The sequence below is a fragment of the Molothrus aeneus genome, chromosome 13 (assembly GCF_037042795.1).
Source record: "Molothrus aeneus isolate 106 chromosome 13, BPBGC_Maene_1.0, whole genome shotgun sequence".
Classification (NCBI taxonomy): Eukaryota; Metazoa; Chordata; class Aves; order Passeriformes; family Icteridae; genus Molothrus; species Molothrus aeneus.
In genome coordinates this window covers 14426387-14451291 of record NC_089658.1, presented here as the reverse complement: position 1 = coordinate 14451291, position 24905 = coordinate 14426387, and the positions used below count along the sequence as shown (strand labels likewise).

At 48.7% G+C, this 24905-nt stretch overlaps 1 protein-coding gene across 1 annotated transcript in view; it reads right to left on the bottom strand.

The window, feature by feature from the left end:
- ST8SIA2 (ST8 alpha-N-acetyl-neuraminide alpha-2,8-sialyltransferase 2) overlaps positions 1-17731 on the bottom strand; it is a 30209-nt gene extending 12478 nt beyond the window's left edge. The window contains exons 1-4 of the mRNA XM_066558748.1: positions 17571-17731; positions 3973-4035; positions 1934-2062; positions 1160-1417 (exon numbers count right to left, since the gene is read on the bottom strand). Of these exons, the coding sequence (XP_066414845.1) occupies positions 1160-1417; positions 1934-2062; positions 3973-4035; positions 17571-17668 (548 nt within the window). The 5' untranslated portion in view covers positions 17669-17731. The remainder of the gene's footprint in view (positions 1-1159; positions 1418-1933; positions 2063-3972; positions 4036-17570) is intronic.
- Between the last annotated feature and the right edge of the window lie 7174 nt (positions 17732-24905).

The window sequence follows — 24905 nt, the reverse complement described above, 5'->3', positions numbered from 1 at the left end:
TCCCTAGGGCAGTGCAGCACTGGGGACAGAGGGGACACAGGGGACAGTCACACCTGGGCATGTGGTGCCAGGGCATTGTGTGGTGCACTCTCGTGCTCAAGGGCAGAAGTGAATCAGGTTTGTGAGAGCCCAGGATGGGGTTTGTTTGCAAGAGGACAAACCTGAGAGAAGAGGAGGTTGAGGGGGTGAATGGTGCCCCATGAGAAGAGACAAGGTGCACTTACAAGAACACGTGGGGAGCACTTGGAGATGTGTGGAAGGGTTTCCAGCAGAACTCTGAGTGCACATGGAGCTGTGAGGCTGTGCTGCCCCAGCTGACCTGGATTCCAGCCCCCAGCACTGCTCTCAAAGCCCCTCTGTGTCACCATCACATTTTCTGAAAAATCCCTTCACCAGGATTTCTTCTCCTGGGAAGCTAAGAAGCCTCAGAGAGAAATGAAAACAACAATTATCTGGTTGCTTCTCCTGTGTTTGCTGCTTTGGAACGTGGCTGGAGATTGTTTATCCAACAGGTGGCTGTTTGATTGGTTTCATGTGAATTCTTTTTATTTAATGACCATTCACCATCCAGCTGTGTCGGGACTGGAAGCAGTTCAGGAGCTTTAATTAGAATCTTGTTAAGCCTTCTGTAAGTATCCTTTCTCTATTCTTTAGTATAGTTTTTGTATAGTATAATGTAACGTAGTGGAATATAATATAATATAATATAATATAATATAATATAATATAATATAATATAATATAATATAATATAATATAATATAATATAATATAATATAATATAATATAATATAATATAATATAATATCATATGTGATATAATAATATAAATAAATATATAAATAATATAGAATATAGAATATATTATATAATAAAAATATATTAATGTAATTAATTATTCAATTATTAAATCAATGAATCATTATAATTATTAATTATAAATAATGAAATCAAGAATTATATCAATATAAATAGAATATAAACAATAAATAAATTAAAAAGAAATAAAAATAATATGTAAAAATAAATAAAATCAAATAAAATAATATGTAAAAATAAAACAGCCTTCTAAGAACATGGAGTCAGATTCATTTCCTTCCTGCCACGGGGGACCACAAAAACTCCACGCCCTGTGCTTTAGGAGCAGTGCCCTCCCTACCTTATGACGAAGCTGTGAGCGTCGATCTCGGGGCCGCAGCCACTGCTGAGCAGCACCCCCGAGTTGCCCACGATGGCACAGCTGGGGAACTGCTTGCCCTTGAGGGGAGAGGTGCGGGGCAGCAGCTCGTACAGGTTCTGGGACACGTTCATGGTGCTGTCCCTGTCAAAGACATAGTGGATGATGTCCCCCGGCTTCAGCGTCCCCTTCAGCACTGAAATGTCCTTCTCTGCATCCAGGAACTTCAAGATCTGTTTTCTGAGCACAGGGAAGAAAAGAGCCTTGTCAGGTGAGGTGCAGAGATAAGCTGGGTCAGGTGTGAGATGAGCTCTTGCCTCCTGGCTGCCCTGACTCTCTGGCCAGTCCATCTGACCATGCTCTCCAGGCACAGCTCACTAAAGGACATCTCCATCTCAATGCCTGCTCCCTCTCCACTCATCCCTGCCCGGGGCAGGCCACCACCGTCACCCCACCATTAGTGAGGGTCCCTGAGTTGACTCAGGGTCTCCTTCCCTCTGTGACCCATCACCTGCACACACAAATTCCACTTGGCCTGAAAAACAGGGGCTCAAGTGCTCCTTGTTTTGTTGTTGCCAGGCCAGCTGGCTTAGCTGAGAACTCATTTCCAAGCAATCATTTACAGATATGAAGCCTATCTCAGCAGGAGGTAAGTCTTTTTATTTCTTCCTTGACTTCTTTAGATGATACACAATTTGCCAGCTTGCACTGGAGAGGACCAAATCTGTCTCTTGTCCTACAGGTAATTACCAGTACCTGATCTTCAAAGAGAGTGTCTGGTTGTGTCTCCATTTGGATGAGGCTGGTTTAATGTTGTGCTTAATGCTTTCATTACTTCTGTCAACAACAGCTGGAGATGAGGAGTCATTTATTACTACTTCAGCTCTAGAGAAAAGAAAGTCAGGGAGAGGGAGACAGAATCCGTTAGCATCCCAATGGCACTTCTAATCACCATCTTCAGCTCTGGCTGCTGGAATTCAAACTTCATCAGAACAGCCAAATTGTAGTTATTAGCTAAACAAGAAGTGAAAGCCTGTTCCTATTCTGCTGCACTCAAGCAGACAGACAGAGATCCTTAAATACCCGCTCGCTTCCACGAGCACAGACTGACAGCCAGGCACAGCTCCACAGCAAACACACCATTACGCACTGAGCTGCAGGGAGGCATGCACAGAAAAACACACTGGGACAGGCTGGCAGATGGGCACTTGCAGACAAGACACCCCAAAGCCCCCAGAATTCACTAAGAAACTTCCTAGCCAAGGTGGCTGCCCTGTTGCCTCGTGGTCACACATCAACATCCCAAAGTGGAGCCATCTCAGCTCCTGGAGAAGATTAAAATCCTCACCAGAGAGGAGCAACCCTCTCTTCACCCAATGGAGAAATTAAATTAATTCAGCTGAGCTGCTGGGTGCTGCTTGTGTGACTGGGCTGTGAGCATCCTGTACTAAGAGGGGCAGGCTGGCTCATTGGAAACTTTTTTCCTCTTTAGAATTGGGCACAAGGATTTCAGCACCCATATCACCTGTTCCAGACCAAGAAATGAGCAGCTTCCAGAGATCACTGGGAGACCCCAGTGTTTAATCCCTGCTCAGAGAAGCAAATCGGCCCCAGAACTTTTGTGACATTAAAATCAAACTGCTTGAATTGAAGGAGCTTCCAAATATTTGGTTCCAGCCAGCTGCCCTCCAAAAAGAAAAGCCAAGCATCTCATCAAGAAGCTGCGTATGTATCTGCAGACCCAAAAAAGCCTTCACACTTCAGAGCACTCTGAAAAATACACACAGCCAAAGCACTTGCTATCAGCTAAAGGGAATCTCCCTCTCCACTGCAAAGGGCTTCTTCCAGCTGGGAAATGCTTTGTAAATAAATACATTTATATAAAGCATATAAACCCCAAGGAGGGAGCAGAGTGAGAGATGGGGCAGAGGTGGTGGCCCAGGTTCAGGGACAAACATCCAGCTCCTGGGAAGGTATCTCCAGCTCAGGGAAAGAGCTCCCCAGGACACACTGTGGCTCACACTGTATAATGTGTCGAAATGGCAAGGAAATGTGTTTATAAATGCTGGCTGCCAGTGTCCTGATGTGTGTGTGTACAGTACCTCTCCAGAGGCTGCCAGTCTGTTGGATTTGTTTGCTTCTTGCATTTTGCAGCATCACTCATGTCTTGGAAACCTTACCTAGAAGGTGTCAAAAATCGTGACTGAAGTAGTGTAAAGCAATCCTGGGAATAACTCTGGGGTTTTTGTTTTATCCATTTTCTGTGTTTTGGTCATGGGTGGTGACATCATCACAGAACGATATCACTCCTCCTTGCATGCTGTCACAGAGCTTTTCAAACATGCCACTTGGCAAGGCTGGGCTGGCAGGGAATCTTTGTAAAAATGACACAGAGAGACACTGAATGGGGCTGGGAATGACTCTGCCACAAAGGGATGTTATGGGAGTGCACTGCAACAGAACTGGAGCTCTGATCCCAAACACAGTGATCGCTCCTCTAATAGCACTTAAAACTATGGAAAATAGCAACTCTATCACTGACTTATTTTCACAATAAGTAAACTCTTTCTCATTCTCTCAATCACCACAACTTCCAGATCCTTGGTTATTTGCAAATGATTATTGCACTGAGCTGGAAGAAGGAAGGGGGGGAATGATTAGGAAAATGCAAAGCAGAAGTGAAAAGGAACAGATACATTTGCTAAATAAGAACAGCACTATCCAGCGAAGAGGAGAAGCAGATTAATAGCTGCCTTACAGCAAAAACAAATGAACACAAAATCTAATTTACAAACCTATTAGATTTGCTATGTAAGCTGTTCACAGCTGATCTGATTGTACCTCTGCCTCCAGAACTCCTGCAAGACAAAGGAAATGCATTATTTATAATTCCAGCTCCTTTCTGCCAAGCATTGTTCAACAGTCAAGAGATCCTGCTCTGAAGGGCTCTGAGCAGAGACACTGCCACGCTGCCCATGTCCCACCCCATCCAGAAGGGACACATCCTGATGCCTCTGAAGGGCTTTTCCTCCCTTGTCACCGCTGCCCTGCTGTGACCATGAAGCCATTCTGACAAAGAACGCCCCGAGCCACCCCAATTAATAATTCCTGTGTGATCTAACCAGCCATCACAGACATCTGGTCCTGCTGCCACGGCAGAGTGCGCCCTACAGCTGCATTAAATACATCTCCCCTTCTCTTTACCAGCCAGGTGTTAGCAGTGCACACAGAAGCTCTCCTCCATCTCCAGCTGCCAATGGACTTGCCCTGTCCTTTTCAGGTAAGGACTGAATGATCTGGACAGATCCCACTGCTGTCTTCACCTGGGCTTTTAGCTGAGGACATCCAATATCTCTATTTTACACAGATTGAACGACTTGTGGAGACCTCACACTCCCAGTGTACCCTCTCCCAGCTCCCAGGGACCCAGTCCAGACCCAGAGCTCCACTCCAGCCCACTCCAATCCTGTGAGTGCCTTCCAAGCCCTTCTCCCCACCTTTGGTGGGACTTGGCTGAAGCTCCAAGGCCAGCTCACCACAGTCATTCACACGCTGGAGCTGAGACCTGAAGTGACAGCAGTGTCACTCCCATGGCCTGACACCACCCCACAAGGACAGACATCAGACCAGGCTGACCAAGACCTGTGGGAATGAGCAGCCAAAGTTTCCAGCACCTCCATGAAGATATAATGAAGAACAGGTTGGACCAAGCTCCTTCAGAGAACCACACCATTCACAGGAGCTGTGAATCCTCACTTAAATACACACAAGTGTTGGTCTGCATCTAGCTGGCTGCAGAGCTCCTTCTTGCTTTAGCTTGCTGTTTTCAGAGGGGTCACAAAGAACAAACCACCCACCTTGTGATGCTCAAGGGAGCTGGGCTCCCATTCAGACACACTTTAACCTCCATGTACTCATTGCTCTGTTTTATTGTTCCCGTTGCACAGATATCCCAATGAGCACACTCATAAAGAGAACCAAATTCTCTTCCAGCAGAAATATTGTTACCCAGAAATATACACCTTAATGAAAATGTATCTCAGGAGAATGTATTTCTACCAGTTCTGAAAAAAAAAAAAAATCCCAAATGCATTAGACAAAAATGAAAGAGGAAAAGCGCGTGTGAGTGTGCTTGGTGCCATTAAAAAGGATTTTCAGACTTGCAGGATGCCACATAAATCCCCTCATTAGGCTGAGCACAGCCCTCAGCACCACATAACATCAAACCCTTGGAAATGCCACCATGGTTTTCCCTTTTCTCCCTCATGCCAGAGACCATCCATGGCCAGGTCAGAGCGATTCCTGCTCTCCTCTGTCCTATGGCAGACCCGAGAGCCTGCGAGCTGTTTCATTTTTTGGTGCATCAAGGGAACAGCAGGGCTGGCTCATTCCTGGAGCCTCGTGGCATTTAACAAGGCTCCACATTAATGGGGTTCACTGCAGGGTGTGGGAGCAGGCTGGATTAGTGTGCAAACCATGCACCTGCTCAGAGACATCTCCTCTGAAGGAGCTTCCAAATGGGATTCACACTCCTTCACACTCGCTGTAGGACAGACAAAGCTTAGAGAAAGAAATGGGTTTTTTTTTTCCCCTGAATACATGCTGATTCACATGTGAAAGGAAAAAAGGTAAATTAGGAAGTAGAGAAGACTGTTCCCTAGGTGTTAGTTCCTACCTCATCCATGTTTTGTGGCTACAGCAGGAAGGATTCAGAGCATCACAACGTATTATTCAAATGCATTTACCCAGCCTGGCTTCACATGCCCCCAGTGACAGCTCTGTGGTGCTTCCTCCTGGAATTAAGGCAGGTGTAGGGGCTGGAGATGCTGGATGTGAGGAAGACAAGTTGAGAGCACCTCTGCCTGTGTGCAGCCTGGTGGGGAAGGGGACTGGCTGCCAGCTGAGAGTGCCTCAGGGACAGTGTCAGGGGTTACCCTCTCCTCCTCACACACTGTGAAAAGCAAAAATATTGCAATGCAGACAGAGGCATAAAGGGTTCTGCTGTCATAAATGAACAGGGAGGGGGCAGCTCAGTGGTGGAGGAGAGCAAGGCTCTGCTAACCACCTGCCCATGGCACTGGGATCACTGCTCTGCTGGCCACGACGCTCTCATGGATACTGAGATGCTGGCAGAGACACTGCACCCTATGCCAGGCTTGGCTTCTCTCTCCAGGACAGGGAGACTGCCCAAAGCTGAGACATGGTACTTGGCTGAAGGTCTGAGCTGCTTTAGTGGATCTTAAAATGCTCCAAACTGTCAGTCCTTGGTGCTTTGTGTGCCACTCTACAACCTCAGGACGTTTTCCCTGCAATCTCCCTTTGTACAGTGGAAGGCAACGTGTGCTGTAGGATGCTCTGGCCCTGTCCAGCCACCCTGCTCAGCTCAGCCCTCTGGTGGGTCCCAGCCAGACAAACCAGCTGCCCAAAACACTGAAACTGAGCCAAGCACAGTATTCTCCAAGGTCTGCCACACTTCACTGCCAACACAGGCAAGCCAGTACCCCTGTATGCCTTCACTTCCCCCACCTGGAAGAGGAAAATATTTAGAAATGGAGGGTACTAATTAGGAAGCACATGTTAAAAAAAAAACCCCAACAAACCACAACAAAGAAACCCAAAAAACCCAGTCCATTTTATTACACCTTCCTGACCTGGAGTTTCAAATCTCTTTGCTTCAAAAGGCAAAGACCAACCTCGATTAAAATAGCACAGATAGCATTGATTTTGAAAAGCTTTCTAGTGCTACACTGTGTTTGGACTGAATTGCCTTATTAATCTAGTTGTTATCAGTTTCATTGTATAGCCAGCTCCACAAAGTACCAACCTGCTTCCTAATCCTATTATTTACAAAACATTTTTCTTTGGGCTTCTGTTGGGATGTTTTCCAGTGATAAGTTGCATCTATATGTGCTAATGCCATCTTACTGACTTATGCCATCTTTTCTCATTTTCTCTGAGATTTTCAAGCTGCATTTCAACTATCTAAGATATTATATAGGTCAAAACGTTCTGTGCTCAGATCTAAAGTGACACTGATTCATATATCAGAGGATGCAAAAGAAAAATTGTCATATGGTTCAGGTCCTAATTTTCTTGGATGAACAATTTGTGACAAAATCAGGTATGCAAAGACTCTTCTATTCACCCCCTGTGAATGGGCCTGTTTAGGGGTTTTATTTCCCTTTTCATCGTTTCCTGCTCCTTAAATGCTTCTCTTAATTGTTGCTAGGTAAGTTTGGTCTCGCTCGGAGCCACTCGGACACGTGAAATCAAAGCTGCTTTGACTGAGCAAGTAGGTCACAGAGCCTGGTTGGGAGAGCAGATCTCCACCAGCAGACTCCACATGTCCACGTTCCCAGGCTCACCAACTAGAAAATGTCTTTTCCATTGGCTATTTTACAATGCCCAGCCCCAAGTCCTGCTCCCTCCCCAAGCGTTTGTGGCAGGTGATACGCATGGGAAGTGGGCACCAGAAACAGGAACTGTAACTGGAAATTTCAGCCACACCCAACCACACATTTCATAGCTCACAGAATAATTTGGGTTGGAAAGGACCTTAAAGATCATCTCCTTCCAACCCTCCCGCATTTAACCACATTTGTGAAGCTCATTTCTGGTGGAACAAAACCCCTGCCTCTTCCTTGGGTAACTCAAGTCCTCCTCTTCTCTCTCCTCCACATAAAAGTTAAGTAATAGTCCCTTGGGGGATTATTAAACTGAATTTATCCACCTGAATTCCCCAGGAAGAGAGTTCAGAGTGCCACAATTTTTACCTGAGGGGTTCAAAAGACTAACACCTACTAATTAAGTTTTCACAACCTGCTTTTATGTTAGGTGCATTTTATGATCCTTGTTTTACAGCTGGGACACTGGGGGTGAAGTGGCTTCGCCCTTAACACCAAAAAAGGAGTTCCACAAGCCAGGAGCAGGCACTGTGAGCTTCCAGCAGACCTGTCCCCTTGAAAATGCTGCTCTTTACCTGCTGGGTGTGGCTCTTGCTGGGTGAGAGGACCCAGAGGACCACAGGAATTAATCTGCAAAGGTTTCACTGGCCCAAAAAGCAGCCAACAGTCTCCTGAGATGGCTGCAGACTGTGCCCATTAAGGCAGTCTGTATCTATTTTGTATTTTATATTTTGTGCACTTTCCTGGCACTGTCCCCTCCAGGAATGCTGCTCCTTCCAGGCTCCAGCATCATCTCCCCTTCCTGCAACCCATCTCATTAAATTCTGGGGGAAGCTGGCACATCAGACCCTTGCAGGCCACTCCTGTGACATGTCACCAGTTCTTTTGGAGGCTCCCTCACCCTGGGATGTGGAGGAGACTGTGCTGAAGAGAAGTGGTGGTTGCTGGGTGGTGGATGTGTACCCACACTCCCCAGGCAAGCAAGGGATTAATTGAGAAGATATTTCCAAAGCAGCTGTCTGCTAGGATAGAAGGTCCTGCAAAAACTCTTGATGAGATATTTGAATTCACACTTCCATGTGTTTAAAAAATCTCACTTGATTATATTGTCACAGCTTGGCAAGCCCAAGTGTCAAAAATTTCCTAAATATCAGGTGCTACTTTTAGTGTTCCAAGCTTAATTCTAGCAAGTCATACAATCACATTTGGGAAAGTGTGCCTGTATTATGGCTTTCAGAAACATCACCTGGGCTCCCAGTGCAGGGCTGGTACATGAGGAGCAGCCAGGCTGGCAGAACAGCATCTTCCAGCAAGCACCAGGGAGGCACCAGGCAATGGACCCACTGCTGCTCATGGCACTTGTCATGGGGATTAATGTCTCTGCCCCCCTGACATTAGCTATGAGCTGTCTCCTTGGTTATTCCAGTGCTTTAATACCTTTCTTACCCCACCTTCCCTGCCAGTATGGGTTCCTAGATGGTTCTGTTTGGATTTTTCTTTAGAGAAAGGAAGAAAAATAATCACTGTCAGGGTAAGATGGAATCAAATGAATCTGAGACAAATGGGAGAAGTCAATGAAGGAATAGTCTTATACCTGATGGAACTGGACATAACCCATAAATGGGAAATGCAGATCTGTCAGTCCCATGCAAAGCAGCCTTGTTAATTTGGTCACCTCTTCCCACACCTCAATCCCACCTCCACAACATCACCCACCCTGCAGGCTCCTTCCCAGAGACCACAAGAGGATGGGAAGGTTGGGAGCGCTCAGTGTCCCTGCCTGGCACTGGCTCCACATCAGCTCTGCAGTAAATGTGAGCAGGGTTTGAGCCCTGTCTGGCTGAGAGCCACGCTGAGCAACCACTGCAGGTGTCTGCTGAGGACACGATGGGATAGACACACATGAGTTTGCAAAGCAGACATCTGTTGCTTAGTAAGGAACATGCCAATGAGTCTGAGACACTTCTGAGACAACAGCAGTGACAAATCAGCAGGAATGGTGCAGCTCTGACAGCAGATGGACATGGGGCAATGGGAGATGCAGTGGCAGCCTCTCACCAGGGCACTGCTGGGGATCACTGGGGTAACCAAACCCCTGTCCCTGCCTTCAGCTCTGGGCACAACCCAGGATCAGCTTTTCCTGAGCCACAAAAGCCTCTCTGGCACCTGTGGAGTGTCAGCTCTCACATCCACGTGCATTTGCCACAACATCAGCATGGCCTGACTCAATCACCTCAAGATGCTCTGGTTCCATCACTGCTCTAAAGGCAGACACTTCCCCCCCTCCCCATCCTGAGTACTGGCAGGACCTTATTCCCTCCCTCATCTTTAAAACATTATTCCTGGCATCAGCTCTTATTCTCTGGCTGTGTTAATGAAACATCCAGCAAAGAAACAGACATTGAAAGGGGCAAAAAACATCCAGAGGGGCTTGGGACCAGGCAGGGTGTGCTTTCTAAATTTCGTGTATGTTTGTGTCATTTAGTTTCTTTCTCTGTTTTTTTTTTTCCTTCTGGAAGGGAGAAGGTAAAAAAAAAGTTCAGAGAAGATAGAGAAAGTAGCTGAGACAAAAGCCTCCCTGCTTACAAAACACGTCTACACCATACATTTGTCCTGAGATAATTTTTTGTGCTAACAGAGCAAAGCTCTCAGGGAGCACAAGCAGCAGAGCATCAGGCTTGCAGCAGAACCTGTCACCCTGAGCATCTGTGCCCCAGAAACCAGAAATCCCAGTGGCTCCTGCAGCATCTTGGGTGCCACATACCTCGGGAGATGGTACAACATGAACCATTCTCATGTGGGGCTGGGGGTCCCTGAGCTCATCCTCCTACCCCCCTCTCATCCCTCTTCCCAGTGCTCTGTGCAGCACTCTGGAATACTGAAGGCCTCATGTGGTTTCCTCTTTCCCTGCTGATGCAGATGCTGAGGGACCTCTCCTGAGCAGAGACACCCTCCTGGGGAAGCTCTTCTGTATGAGCATCCCCAAAATAACATAAATAACATCTGGTGCCTACACAAAGAGGGCTGTGAGTGCTTGGGTGAGAGCTACACCCCACAACCAGCAACTGAGCCATCCCAGGACCTTCACAGTGATGTAGATCCCAGATCACAATGTTAAGTTGTCAAATACTGAAAAGTCCGTGATGGTTTCAGAGCTGGACTTCCTCTCAGCACCACTGCTCACAAAGCTACCATGGAAATCCAGGCAGCAGTAAGAAGTTTAATTACCCACTGAGCAGCTGCTGGTTGCCAGCTGAATGTGCTTCTGGGTGGCTGAAAAGGTGCTGGAGATGCCTCAGGATGATGTTTAACCTTTTCAGGGGAAACATGGCCACTGTTGTAGCTGCTGGCCAAGAGCTGACTGATACCCCTGAGGGTGCTGGCAAAGCCTGGCTGTAAGAACCACCCTTGGATTCAGAGCTGCCAGACACATGGGTGATACCTGGAGCCCACTGGATGCCTCGAGACAGCACCCCAAAACTGTGACAAAATGTGCTTTTCAAGGCAGCCCTGCCTATGGAGAGCGCTGCATGAGGAGGGACAGTGTGCTCAGCACGAGGTCAGCGAGCCTGGGCTGGGCTTTGTGCATGTTTGGGATGTCCCAGGGGGTTTCTGCATGCTATAACAAGCACCTGATTTGCAATGGCAAGAAGCATTCAGACCTAAGTTTGGAAAGGGCTCTCACCCCACAGGGCTGTCACTGCTCAGGCAGGTTTCAGCAGTGCTGTGCCCATTCCCTTGGATCAGTCCTTCCACTTCCCAATCAGGGCCAATTCTGCTGCTGCTGAAGATGCATCTCCCAAGGCCACCACCACCATCAAGGCTGCTGCCAGCCAACACAAGGATTTACAGTGGAAATGTGAAGAAAAAGGAGCTGTAAAGATACTCTCCTTTTTTTCCTCTTTCTTTTTTCTTTCTTTTTTACTGCATTGCAAGGGACTGAGAAGCTGACACCTGTCTGCTCTGCAGTGGTGTTTGTTGAAGGACACCTGGAACTCTGCACCTCCAGTGAATTTACTTTGCCAGGGAACTTGCTTGTTTCCTGAGGCCACTGGAGATGGAAGCCAGAGAAGCAGCAAAATAATTATTGTCTAATCTTGTACTTTGGGCTTATTTCTTGCTGCTGAGGATGACCCAGGCCCAGGGGAAACAAATGTGGGAGGCAATTAGAAGAAGTCCAATTTTAGTTTGGTTTTGGAAGAGCTGGTTTTTGCAGGAACTGTGCCTGATGTATTTAAGGGTTGCTATTCTCAGGGATGAAAAAGCAAGATACCTGTAGAATCACAGAATCATATAGATTAAAAATATCCTTGAAGATCACTGAGTCCAACAGTCGTCCCAAGACCACAAAGTCCAGCATGAAACCATGTCCTAAGAGATCTTTTAAACTCCTCCAGGGATCATGACTCCACCACTTCCCTGGGCAGCCTGTGCCAATTGCTTGTCAGACCTCTCAGTGAAGAACTTTTTCCTACTATCCAATCTAAAACTCCTCTGGTGCTAGTTAAGGCCATTTCCTCATCTTATCATTAGGACAGCCTGAAAGCCCAAGGAAAGATAAAGGCACTCCTGTTAAATGCTTTTCCTGGAAGATCAAAAGCCCATCTGCCATGTGAGAGGAAACCAACCCCTTGAGTTCATCCGTGCTGGGGGAAGGCTGGGAGGGGTGGAGATGCCTGGGAAAGGCTGGGAGGGGTGGTGGCAGCAGCAGGATCTGCTGTGTCACTGCTGGCCCTGGTCCCAGAGGATGCTGAATCTCTGAATTCACCGTGAGCTGCTCAACAAACCTTCCCTAAGGGAGCCAGCACTCGCAGCTCCGTGCTCTCTGCTGGACAGAAAGGGTTCCTCTGCACTCCCAGCTGCAATTCTGCACTTGCAGGGTTAGAGGTGGTTCACAAAAAGCCCACCTGGGCAAAAAGGAAACCTGAAGCCCTGCTGGGAACTGCTTTATTGTCTCCATTGCTCTGGTCACATGAACTGGCCTGGCTACAGCAATAGTGCATGCAAGAAAGGCTGGCTGGTGATTTGCATCCTCCTACCACAGCTCTCCTCACCAGCAAGGTCAGAACTTTCCTCCTTGGGGGTCCTGTAAGCTGCTGGCAATCAGTACTGGGCTGAGGAGTAACTTTTCAACAGACTGGAAATCCCTTAGCACTTTTGGCTTTTCCTTTTTGTTTCACTTGGGGGTCTGTGAGTGCTTCCCATCCTGCTGATCCCAGCCCTCTACTACTCCACCATTCCCTCAGAGCTCAGCTTAATGTGGACAATCACTTCCCAAACCTGCTCCAGGCAGGAGCACAGGGCTTTGGATGTGTTTTTGGCAGGAGGTGAGGGAGAGTTTCACGGGGAGGAGAGGGAGCTCTGCAGCCAGCCTGGAATCGGCTGCTTGTACTTCAGGTTATTGTCAGAAGAGCTGCAATCAAAGCCTACCCTGAGCATTTTCTTACTCAAATCAGTGCTCCAACACTGCTTTTCTTTTCCAGCCTGATGTGTCACGGAGCTTTTATTAGAGCCCTGCCATGCCCAAGGAGCACAAAGGCTTCCTCTGGCTCCATACACATGAGCACTTCCAGGATGTCTATGGGCTCCTCTCCTGCCGAGAGCCATTCCTCCTCCAGCCCAACCTGGATAATTGCTGCCCACTGTGTGAGGGCACAAAACGCTTGTTGGGAGAATGCAGCACTTTCTCCAGCAAAACTTTCTGCTGGAGAGCAAGCCTTAGACTAACTCTGGGCTGGGTGCAGTAAATCACAGCCTGGAGGATGCAAGCAGGACATTTATACCTCATGGACCAACCCTGACAAGAGGCGTTATGACTGCAGCCCGCTCACAGCAAGTGCAGCAGCCTCCATAAAGGACACAAAATCTCTCTTCCCGAGCCTTTGAAAGGCAGCTGTTAGAAAAGGGCACACGAGGAAAAAGTGGCAATTTACTGACAAGCTCCCAGGCAGGCAGGCCAGCAATATCAGAGACTCCTATCCGTCACCGACAGCGAGCAGAACATAATTCCTCCTGTAATCAGGATGGAAAGGCATGTGGTCTGGGCTAGCAGGGAAAAGGTTGCCTCATATTAAGACCAAGTGTCAAGTGCTCCCTAAGATGGCTCAGACGCTAATTCGAGAAGTCACCTGGTGGCAGCGGGTCACCAGCTCCCTCTACAGACAACCAGGACACAGCCGGACCCCTGCAGAACTGCAACAGCAGGCGCACACTAACAAAGAGAGTCCCCTTAAACCAGAGCGGAATTCTCCTCCTCACCGGCGACAACAGTGACCCCAGTGGATGCCAAATCCTTTGTTTTGCTCTGCGGGGACAGGTGTGCGGCGCTGCCCCATCCCGGCGCGGATGCAGGAATGGCTGCGATGCCATCAGCGCTCCCCAAGGCAGACGGAGCGCGTCTTTTGTTCCCTGCCAGCCAAACAAAGAGCGGGAGCGCTGCATGGAAACGCAGGCGCCACCGGGCTGCAGGAAAAGTTCAGCAGCCCGGAACCAGCTGCCTGTTCGGAAACAAAGTGCCAAGACCACTCAGCACAGCAATACCTCACGGAGCAGCACACACCGGCCAGCGTGTCCCTGCCCGCCAGCATCCCGCCAGCATCCCACCGGCATCCCACCAGCATCCCACAGCCCCGCCACACAAGCGGTGACACGTCCAGACAGTGACAAGGATGTAGCAGGGGGAAAACCCGCACAGGGGTGGCTGCAGGGTGGGAGGAACGGGCTGAGCAAGAGCGACGCAGCATCAGGAGCGAGAAACTGCTGAATTCTCATCCTTGCCCCAACACCTCTTTGTTTCAGCATCTCCCGGCTGTGGGAGGTGGTCTAAGGATGTCTAGAGGAGTGAGATGGGACTGCTTAAGGCACGAACATCTTTCTCAGAAGCCTGTGACAGGCAGAGCAGCTCCAGCTGCCCTCGGCTCCTACCTCCCTTCACCTGCGAGGCGGGGAACTTATTGTCCAGACAAACAGCATGGCTTTGGGCTTTTTGTCCTTTTGCCAGTAGTGTTATATTCTCTCTTAACCTAATGAACGTTTTGTGTTTTCTTTCTGAAATTTCTCAGTGTCTGCAGGTGAGAGAAATCTGCTCCCCCCCTCTCCCACCCGTGCGAGGAACGTTCTTCCAAAGACAATCCAAATCACAGGCAGGGGGCAGGGTACATGTAAAAGTGGGCAAGCTGTTCACTCCTCACAATAATTAGAGAGTGTTTCCATGCCAAGGGAAAAGAAGAAAAGAGTTGCACCTGCCCGTGTTTCCCAGCTCCCCCTCAGTGCCACCAGCCTGCCAGGGGACAGCTGGGCAGCGCCTTCCTTCCCTGCTGCACTGACCAAAGCAAGGGGGGTCTGGGGGGTGTCAGGGAGGATGCTGAGCCACACAATACAACAGCCAAACATTCCTGATGTGGGGGAAAGCTGCACAAATGTACAGCACCTCCCAAACCTCTCACAGAGAGGAGCTGCTCCCTCCTGGACACACAGAGAGCTCCTGGAAAACTTTGGAAGGGTCTCTTCTCTACACTGCTGTGCACTTTTGCTGTCACACAGTTCCCTTTACCTACAGGACCTGTTAACAAAAACACTATTATGTGGCTCCCACAGTTGAAAACCCTCTATCATCCCCTGACCTGCTGCAGACCAGGCACTCTGCTCTTCCATGTCACCAGAGCAATACATTTCAGCCAGGTCAGAGCACTGTGCTCACCACTCCTGGCACCATGGCAGCACACAGGGATGGAGTGCCCATTGTGCCAGGCTTCTGTGCTTCTCTTACTGTGTTTGGGATGCAGGAGCTCATCAAACCCAAAACACTCCAGAGATCCAATGGAGAAAAGTGGGTGGGTGAGGACAAAGCAAGAGAAAGGCTCGGTTTGCCCAACTTCATGATTAAATAATAGATAATTAACACAGCAGGGTCCCACCTTTGCTCTGTTTATCCCCCTGTGGGAAGCACAGCTGATGTGGGCACTGATCTGCAAAAGGTTTGGTGATCATGTGCATCAGAGGGCTTGGGACCCAGCACCCTCCTTCACCCCCTGGATGCAGGGGGCTCCTCTCCTCTGCCAGTTCCCTGCTGCCCTGCCATTTCTGAGGCTGTGTGGAACGAGCTGCTTGCTGTTCCTACAGAACTCATCTGACCCTGCTGCTGTCCCTGCCGCCGCACAGCTTGGCAGAACTTCCTCGGAGGAACTACAGCAACAAACTCAGATGCCAGGGTTTGGAGATAAGCAGCCAGCAAACAGCCAATTTCCATACAATGTATAGAAAAGAGGGGAGAAAAAATACACAATACTGGGAATCCCTAATGAACTGGAGTGAAAAACAGGACAAGTAAGTAACAAAACAGAATAGATTTTCAATAAGGGCACAGCAAGTTCTAGTGGGTAGATCTAGCAGATAGGGGAGGAGAGAGAAGAAAGAACAGAAGCCGGAAAAGGAGATGAGAAGAAAGCAAGGGGATCAGAGCAGCCTGTCCAATGGGGAGGATGCATCAGAAAATTTTAATTTCCTTTATTATTATATAGATAGTGCCAGCTCATTGCAGAGCAACAATTCATCTACCCTGGTAACCCACAGTCTGGTGCTGGATGTTTCTGGACAAGGCTACTGACCTTTAAGCACTTCTTGCCTGTGGCACTCAGCATAACATAACAATGAAACAATAAACAAAAATCCCTGCATTTCATTTATCATCTCATAAAGGTGCTTGTTTCAGTGTAAAAGCTGACAAAGCCAGCTGGTCCCAAACAGAAAGACCTTTGTGTCATTTGGGCGCCCCGAGTGCACACCTCATTACTAAAATTATTTGGTTTTCCACATTGCTGTAGCAAGTTCCTCAAGTTAATGCAAACCCTCCTCTTTGCATTTGTTCCTCTCATACCCTAAATTTCCAAGCAGACCTCAGAGATGGGGTTTATGGGGTGGGGAGGGTGTTGCTCCACAGACTGAGGGGCTGCTTTAGCCCCTGCCATACATGGCACCTGCAGGTAAACACCAACCATCACAGTGATCAATAAGGGGTGATCATGAAGCATCCCACAGGGACACATCAGTGGGTTAAGCTCTCTGCTCCATCACCCCCACCCAACTGATCCCTGCTCAGTCTCTTCTATCCCACAGGCTGGTCCCTTATCCACCTGCAGACTGCTCCGTTATCCACCACTCCCATCAGCTGGTGCCCTCTCCACCACACCCATCTGGACCAGCAGTGGCACCTAAGCCCCCTGGGCTGCAATTTGCCCCAGCATCCCTGTCCAGCAGAACACTCACACCCATACCCCACTTAGGGACCTGCTCCATCCGTCCATCAGCACCTGAGCACTGCCCGTGCCAAAATCCCTCTCTCCAGACCAGGATCTGCTCCAACATTTCTAATCAGACTGGTACCCACTTCAGCATCCTTATCCAGACCTGTACCTGATAGAGCATCCCTGGACCGGTACCTCAGCCTCTCTAAAAGGACCTCCACATCTCTAACGGGAGCGGTACCTGCTCCAGCATCTCTGCCCGGACCGGTACCTCAGCATCTGTAACGGGGCGGTACCTGCCCCGGCATCCCTATCCGGACAGGTAGCTCAGCATCCGTAAAGGGACCGGAACCTGCTCCGGCATCCCCACCCGGACAGGTAGCTCAGCATCCCTAAAGGGACCGGTACCTGCTCCGGCATCCCTGCTCGGACCGGTACCACCGCGTCTCTAGCGGGAGAGGCACCGGCTCCCGCAGCCCTGCCCGGCCCGGCGCGGCTGTCCCCGGCCCCGAGCCCCATCGTCCTGCCCGGCGGGCCGGTCCCGCCCGGGGCTGTCCCCGGCCCCGCGGAGCCGCGCGGGAGCGCAGCGCGCTCCCTTCCCACTTGGGCACGGCAAAACCCGGGAGAGCCGGAGACAAAGAAACTGTCCGGGCTCCCGCCCCCTCCTCCGCCGCCGCCACCGCCTCCTCCCCGGTGCCCAGCACCGCTCCGCGCCCCTTCCCCCGCGCGGGGACGGGGGGGATTTACCCGCTCTCCTCCTCGATCTCCGAGATATCGGCGAAGATGAGGAAACCGACGAGCAGCGTGAGCAGCGCCAGCGTCCAGCCCCGGCACGGCAGCGGCATGGCTCCGGGGCTGGGCCGGGCTGGGCCGCTCCGCGCCGCTCCGCGGGGTGCGGAGCCCGGCGCCGCGTCCCGGCTCGGCGCCGCCGCCGCCGCCGCCGCCCGGCGGGGCCGCTCCGCCCCTCGGCGCCCCCGGCCCGCCCCGCCGGCGCGGGGAGGCTGCGGAGGGGCGGGGAGGGGGCGCTCGGGGCGGGCTCGGCCCCGCCGCCCCCCGCCGCTAAAGTTTGCGGCGCGGCCCCGCGGCCCGCGCGTCCCGCACACCGCGGCCCGGGCTGAGCCGCCGCCGCCGCCGCCGCGCCCTGCGAGCCCCCCGCAGCCCCGGCCGGCTCCTGTCAGCCCTCGTCAGCTCCTGCAGCCCCTCCAGCCCCGGCCAGCGGGCTGCGCTCCTCGCCGCTCCGCCGTCTCCTCCCCTGCGCCCACCGCGCGGTGCGGCGGGGTCGGTCCTGGCCGGGGAGGGGGTGGGCGCCGCGCAGGCGGGGCGGCTTCTCCGCGAAAGGACAAAAAACTGTGATAAAATCAGACAGCGGGAACTCCCGCGCGCGGTGCCTTCTCCTCCTTAAAAAGAGAGAGAAAAAAAAGCTGAATAACTTATCACACCCAGTTCTATTACTATCAATTGCTGTTTTAGCAAGAATGATTTCTTGCACTCCTATAAATACTGACCGTCATAACCGCGCTAGTCCTGCCATGACTCTAGATCCCGCTGGAGTTTGTGCGGGCAGAATTTATTTAAGAACAAAACTGCAAGGTAGGTGTTCTGCTTCAGAGATGCTTGGCTGCATCTCAACCACCTTGCAACCCCTGCAAACATCCTCCTGCAGGCTACAAGGCGTCCTTGGGTTTTGTTACGGAGAGAAAAAACTGCAGTTCCTACACAGAAAGTGTGTGAAAGCTGGGAAAAACACAGAAGTACTGGCTGGACCAAAGAACTGCCAAAAAAAACCACCCAGAGGTGCTTTCCCTACATCCCTGTTATCTGTTAGTCCAGTGGCAGGCATGGAGAAGAGAGGCTCAGGCGATGCCAGCCTGGCACAGCCACACCAAATCCAAGCACAACTCTTTCAGACCAGAAAGTTGCTGAAAATCAGAATATCTGGTGATATATGCACTGCCGAGCTGGAGAGGCACGCGATAGATTTATAATGCAGCAGAGAGAAGCAGCACAGATGTGTTGAGAGCGAGAGATACTAATTGCTTACATATTTAAAACAGCATCTTTAGTCTGAATGGGAGGCACCATTAAGCAAAACAGAGCTATTAACTGGGGCCACTTGGAAAGCTGCCATTTTCCCTTCTGTGCACGGCTTTTTGCATCAATTCAGAAGTACAGTGTGGTACACTGTCAGTGTTGTGTGATTCCTGCCGAGGTGCCTTGCACCAGGATAAAGCTGTCCATATGTACAGGGATGCTAACACCAGTATAGTGTATGGGGAGGCACACTCAGCACAAGACTTCTCTCTTTATCTGGATTAAATGGTGGAAGGAGCGTGTTATGGCCCACGTGCTTTCCTGGGGATTCTGAAACTCTTGTAGAAAGAGGAGACAAACAAATCACCATTACATTTATAGGTGAAAAATACGACACAGGTGAGTCTGGTACAATTATATTGTAGTGTGTATGTGGCAAATTTACACTCCGGTATACAGCTTTCATAATGGAGCATATCCAGGACCCTGGGGAAAAAGTGATTTTAGGTGGCATAAGTAGCCCCATAATTTACCTTCTGCGTAAATCTGAGAAAAGCCTAATTTTCCTCCTGCTTTATTCATCTTGGACTCCTTTTGCCCACCCTGTTCTGGAGTTCCCCAGCAGTGTGACTGGCCTGAGGATGAGGAAGCAGGCTCTGAGGTGACCTTGCTGGTGCAGGGATGACATTGGGGTTTCCCGAGATGCAGCGGGCAGAGCACCAGTCCCCTGTGATTCGGGAGCACCACACCGCAGCTGCCTTCTCCTCCTGCACATCCTCGAGAATGCAGATGGAGATATCTGCTCCTGCATCTTTTTCAGCTCCATCCCAGGTGGTGTTCCAGCCTCTTTTGTCTGATCTTTGTGTTTCAGTTGCCAATCACAGTGTCAATGTGCAAGAGCAGAAATCTCAATGGAGGCTGAGGAATAAGAGAAGGGATCATTCAGGGCAGGGTGGGAGTTGGTTTGCCTGGACAAGGACTCTCAGGGGCAAGGGCATCCTCTCTGCTGAGATGCTGCTTCTGCTGAGGGGTAGCTTTTCTTAAAAGACATGCTGGGATTTGGCTCTGCTCCTGTGTAAGTCAATGGAAATGCTGCTATTAAATGAAATTGAAAAAAAATCCTCCTTGCAGGGTGAGCTGAGAGTTAAGCTTGATGCCCTTCACTGGAGAACTCCATTGCTAGGGGCTCACACAAAGAGCTCTCTGAATCCTCTACTTGGTGTCATCTGTTGCTTTCTTCCTCTGAAACATGTAGGTCAAAAAAAAAAGGTCATTCTTTAGCTGATTTGGCTTCAGACACAGGGACCAGGACCTTGAACTGCAGCTGGTTTGAGGTGAGGAGGCAGCAAGCTGGATAGAAAATGCAGGAACAGTGCAGCTTGCTGAATTATTTTGTAATCAATTAACAAAGCTGTGTAACACCACCAAGTGTGACTCTGCGATGAAAACCTCGAGATCTCGATGCACTGCTGAGGGCTAAATTCTGCACGGTCAGGAGTCTCACTGCAGTGATAAGAGGAACTAATATAATAATACTGACTACAGAGAGGACAGTTTACTCTGCATTCACCCCAAGTCCATCCTTTCCAGCATCCTGGCCAGATTTGAGGGAGGAGCAGATAATCCACCCTGATAATGCACCAGTTTCATGCATTGCTCATTATCCTGAAGAACTGCGGACTGCTTTGGAGCAACTGCCATAGTTCCTCAAGTGTTAGTCATTCTGCACATTCAATCCACCATGAATCTTTACATGATTCAGCTTAAACAGGTGTATAAATGTTGCAGGATTGGGTCCATAAGCATCCACAGCCTCAATTTTATGTCTCATTTGTAAGATGGGTTGCAGGAAGATGAGAGCAAACTGTCGCAAATAGACTGTTGTGGTAGAGTAATATCTTCTAAAACAGAATAAAAGCTGATTATATCTTCTAGTTCCTAATAATTTGAGGAAGTAATTCTGTATCCGGAACATTTGCAGTAAATACAATAAGGTCTACTTAAAAAAAAAATAAAATGTTAGCATTGCAGCTAAAGTAACTACTCCAGAACAATATTGCATTTTCTGCTTTGTAAGGAGAAGAGAAAAGAAATGGCATTTTTACGTTTTCTTTTGACCTTTGAGAAATATCAGGAATATGTAATAGCCACACTCACCAGCAATAGCTCAGAGGATTCCGAGAATAAGAGTTAAACACCCGGGGACATTTACAAACAACTGGCAGCGAGGTGATGAATTTAAGATGTGCGTATGAAAGGCACAGATACACAAAGAGTGCAAAAATAATACATAATTAAAATGCTTCTAATCTGTGTGAGAAGCATCACTGAGGTGGGTAGTGACTCCTGAACAAGCACAGGAGGGGCAGGGAACATGACCCATGAGGTGCCTGCTACACTGTGCCAAATGCTGGGACCTGGTGCAGCGAGAGGTCTCAGGGGACCTTTCTCCATCAAATTCGTAATGCTGTAAAGCACACATAACCTTTATCGTATCTGTCAGCCAAAATGAGCAAAGTTTACAGCCCATTTTATACAGCTGAGCACTGCTCTGATGTGACAGAAGGGCACGGGAGCCTGGGCTAGCCAGGGTTGTCGTGTTCCATCGTGTCACTGCTGACACCCAAGCTGCCTCTCGCTGCTTTCGCCAGCAAAACCCTCCCACGAAGGAGAGGTGACTCCCCAAGGGCCATGGAGTGTCTTCGCCTCCCCAGCAGGCTCACTGGCAGGAGGGAAGGATGCTGATTCAGTAGGTTTGATGCCCTTCATCTTCTCCTCAATGCTCTTGCTGGTCTCCATGCTGAGCAAGGGACAGGACAGTCAGCAGCTCTGCTCATGGATGGAGGCTGCTGGTAACAGCCCAGCAGCTTCCAGAGCTGTCTCCTCTCCTGGTTTCATCTACCCTTGGGTCAATGGTTTCCAGGTGGATCCTGAGGTGGCTGTGTCCATCACTGAAGTGCATTCACCTGGCTCCTGAAGGACAAGCTGTTTGTCCTAGGCTGGGGAATATGAATAGGGCTCTTTCTTTTTTCTTTTTTTTTTTTTTTTTTTTTTAATCAGTAGAGAATACTGAGTTGCAGCCCAAGCAGAGGAATTTAGACCTGTCCTAAAATCAGTGAACCTGAATTTTGCCACATTACAGGGCTCCATAACTTTCTGTGAACCATCCCCTATTGATATGGGTAAAGAAGCATCCCCTGCTCCTCATCTTCTAGACAGGGAGAGCCTTCATATCCTTGGATAAAGAGCCAAAACCCTCCTGATTTTCTCTTTTCAAGGATTTTTGCCAGTGGAAGGAGAATGCCAAGTCTGTCATCTTCTTTGTACCCAGACTTGTGTGGCAGCAATAAGAAAGCTTTGTTGGTTCACAAGAAAGGGAGAAGAAAATTAAACGGTATTAATTTCAAGCTCTATTAGGATTTTAAGAAAGTAAAATCAATAGAAAAGGATGGACTCGGTAGGGAATGTGACCTTATTTTCCCAGTGTCTGAAGGGGAAGTGCACACAATAGAGAGATAAAAATACATCTATAAAACCAGATCAGTTTCTTTGATGTTGAAGAAAAGAAGTTAAAATGTTTATGTGAACTTGCATCACTTGACTGGCATTTAGGAGAAGCGTCTTAAAGATAAAAAGAGCAAAACAAAAAAATCCCAACCCCAAATCCATCAAAAAATCCCCAAACCCCACCCCATCCATTAGTCCTTTTTATTTCTTTCTCTCTTGCACTAAATTGTAAAAAATGGTGCGATCCATGCAATATTTCATCAAATATGACTCGCCGTTGTCAGAGCAAAATGTTTGATATAAAACAAGAATGATATTTCTTTTCTTTTTGGTCAGATAAGCTGGTTTGGATTAATAAAAATGCCACATTCACAATGATATCGATAATTTGCATGTGAAAAGCCTTCCACCTGGTAATGAAAACAATTTTTCAGTTTTGCCACCACTAGTCAGGAGAGATAAGGTCTGCCGTCCTCCCCCTTGCAATTAACCACTGACACACAAAAAACGGAAAAGGGAGGAAAAAGGGAAAAGGCAGAATATGTGTGACAATTGCAAATTGCCTGTTACCTGAACCTGATGCCAAGGAATTGATATTTCCACCTGCAGCTGCACAGCTGGCTCACTCCTACAGCCTGGCCCTGCGTGCCTGCCAAGCTGGGCACCTCCAGGTTGGGAAGGCAGAGCTGGGGATGTGCTTGTATTAAATTTGTACACCACGTTAATGGCATTTAGGGGAGAAAACCCCACCCTAAACCAAGTTTGCAGCCCCCCTTTGTGGTCAGCAAGCCACTGGGTGGCAGTGCTGTGTGTGCACGGGTGTTTATACACACACACATAATGGGGGGGCCCCTCTTTTTGGGGCTGTTGTGACCCTGGGTACGTTTTGCCCATTGTGTGAAGCCACTGTGATGCCCAGGGCAGAAGGCAGGAGGAGAAAGGAGTTTCAGCTTTGAAGAACGTGGACAATTGCATCTCCACGGACCTGTGCAAAGCTCCACAGCTCAAGGAGGTGTGAGTGCCCAAATGTCACCCCAGTGCTGGCATTCCACACTCTCCAAGCTGTCCCAGCCTTTTCCTCAAACTTTCACTTGCAGTGTTTGTCTTGCACGGTCACCAGAAGAACAAAGAAGCCTTTTGCTGACAGCCATGGAACAGAAATGACACAGGACTCCTCCCTGTTCCCTGCTTCTACCCTAACCCCCATGTTTCACCCTTTTTTCCTCACCTCACAGAGAAATAATTAACCCAGCAAGGCCATGTTTTCAGTGACTCAGAAGATGCCCACGTTCTCAGTGTGTATGAGAGATGCACATTTTTTTGCACACAACCAGCAATGATTTGAACTTAACAACACATCCCCCCGAGATAAGTCCAATGTGATGTGTAATTCTCACTTATAATTGTAGATTTGAAGTGGCTGATAAACAGATGTAGGGTTCAGATGCCAAACAGAGACCTCAGCGAATTTCACATTTTGTGTTTTATCTCTGATTAAAGCTGCTAAGACATGACATTTCTTTCAGGTTTGTTTCTGCAGCACCTCCAGCACGGTATTCCTGCATTTCATGGCCCTTGAAGCACAGGTCATATTTGACTCTAGTTTTGACCTGTTTCAGACTGACAGGTTTGATTAGTCTTGTTCTATACCTGGCAGAAAACCAATTACTCTCTACAGCCACGTTGAGGGGGTAAATCTACCTAGTTTGGATAAACAATCTCACATATAGGATGAAGGAAAAAGCTGTGTATGAGCACTGCAAGGTGTGAGAGGGAGTTTCTTGCAAGAATAATTTGAGATTTCAGATTGTTCCCACCTGTGAGAAGTCAGAGTGAAAAAGAAGGCTGAAGGTGACAACAAAGGAATAGATAAAGAAGGAGAAATCTTCATAACCCTCCTTTGGGCCATCCAAGGCAGTACTGTTAACCATTCAAAAATCTATCACCTTAGTGATGAGCACACCTGAAAACACCGGAAGGCTGTTTTACAGGAAGGCTCTCTTGCTTTTTCCTCGTCTTCTTAGGGTGCTTTGAAAAAAAATTTTGACTGAAATATTTGCAAAATGTGCAGGTTACAACAGCAATTAAAACAACCAAAAAAAGAAAAGGAACAAAAAAAAAAAAATCACATGCACACATGGTCCTTTGCAAATGAGAGCTCTTCTGCCAGGAAAACACGAGATCTGACAATATGTTCCATTTAGCAAAGATGACAAAACCTAAAAGGGTAACATTAAGAATGTAACTTTTTCTTCTCTCCACCTTTTGCTAACAGCTAAAAAACTGCTGTGCAAAAGGCCTTTAATGTGAAGCCTCATTTCAGCTCTAGAAAGGCACTTGATTTCTGTAACTACAGCGACTGTCGTTCTGCCCCCCATCAATAATAAATGCTTTTTCCCTTCTCTTTTCTGCTAATATTTCTCATCCTTCTTTTCCTTTGTGGTGGGCAGAGCTGCCGAGGGAATTGCTTGGGCTTTGAAATGAAGGGAATTTTGAAAGAGCAAAGTGGGGCAAAAGGATTTCCCCTGGAGAGCTCCAGCCAGA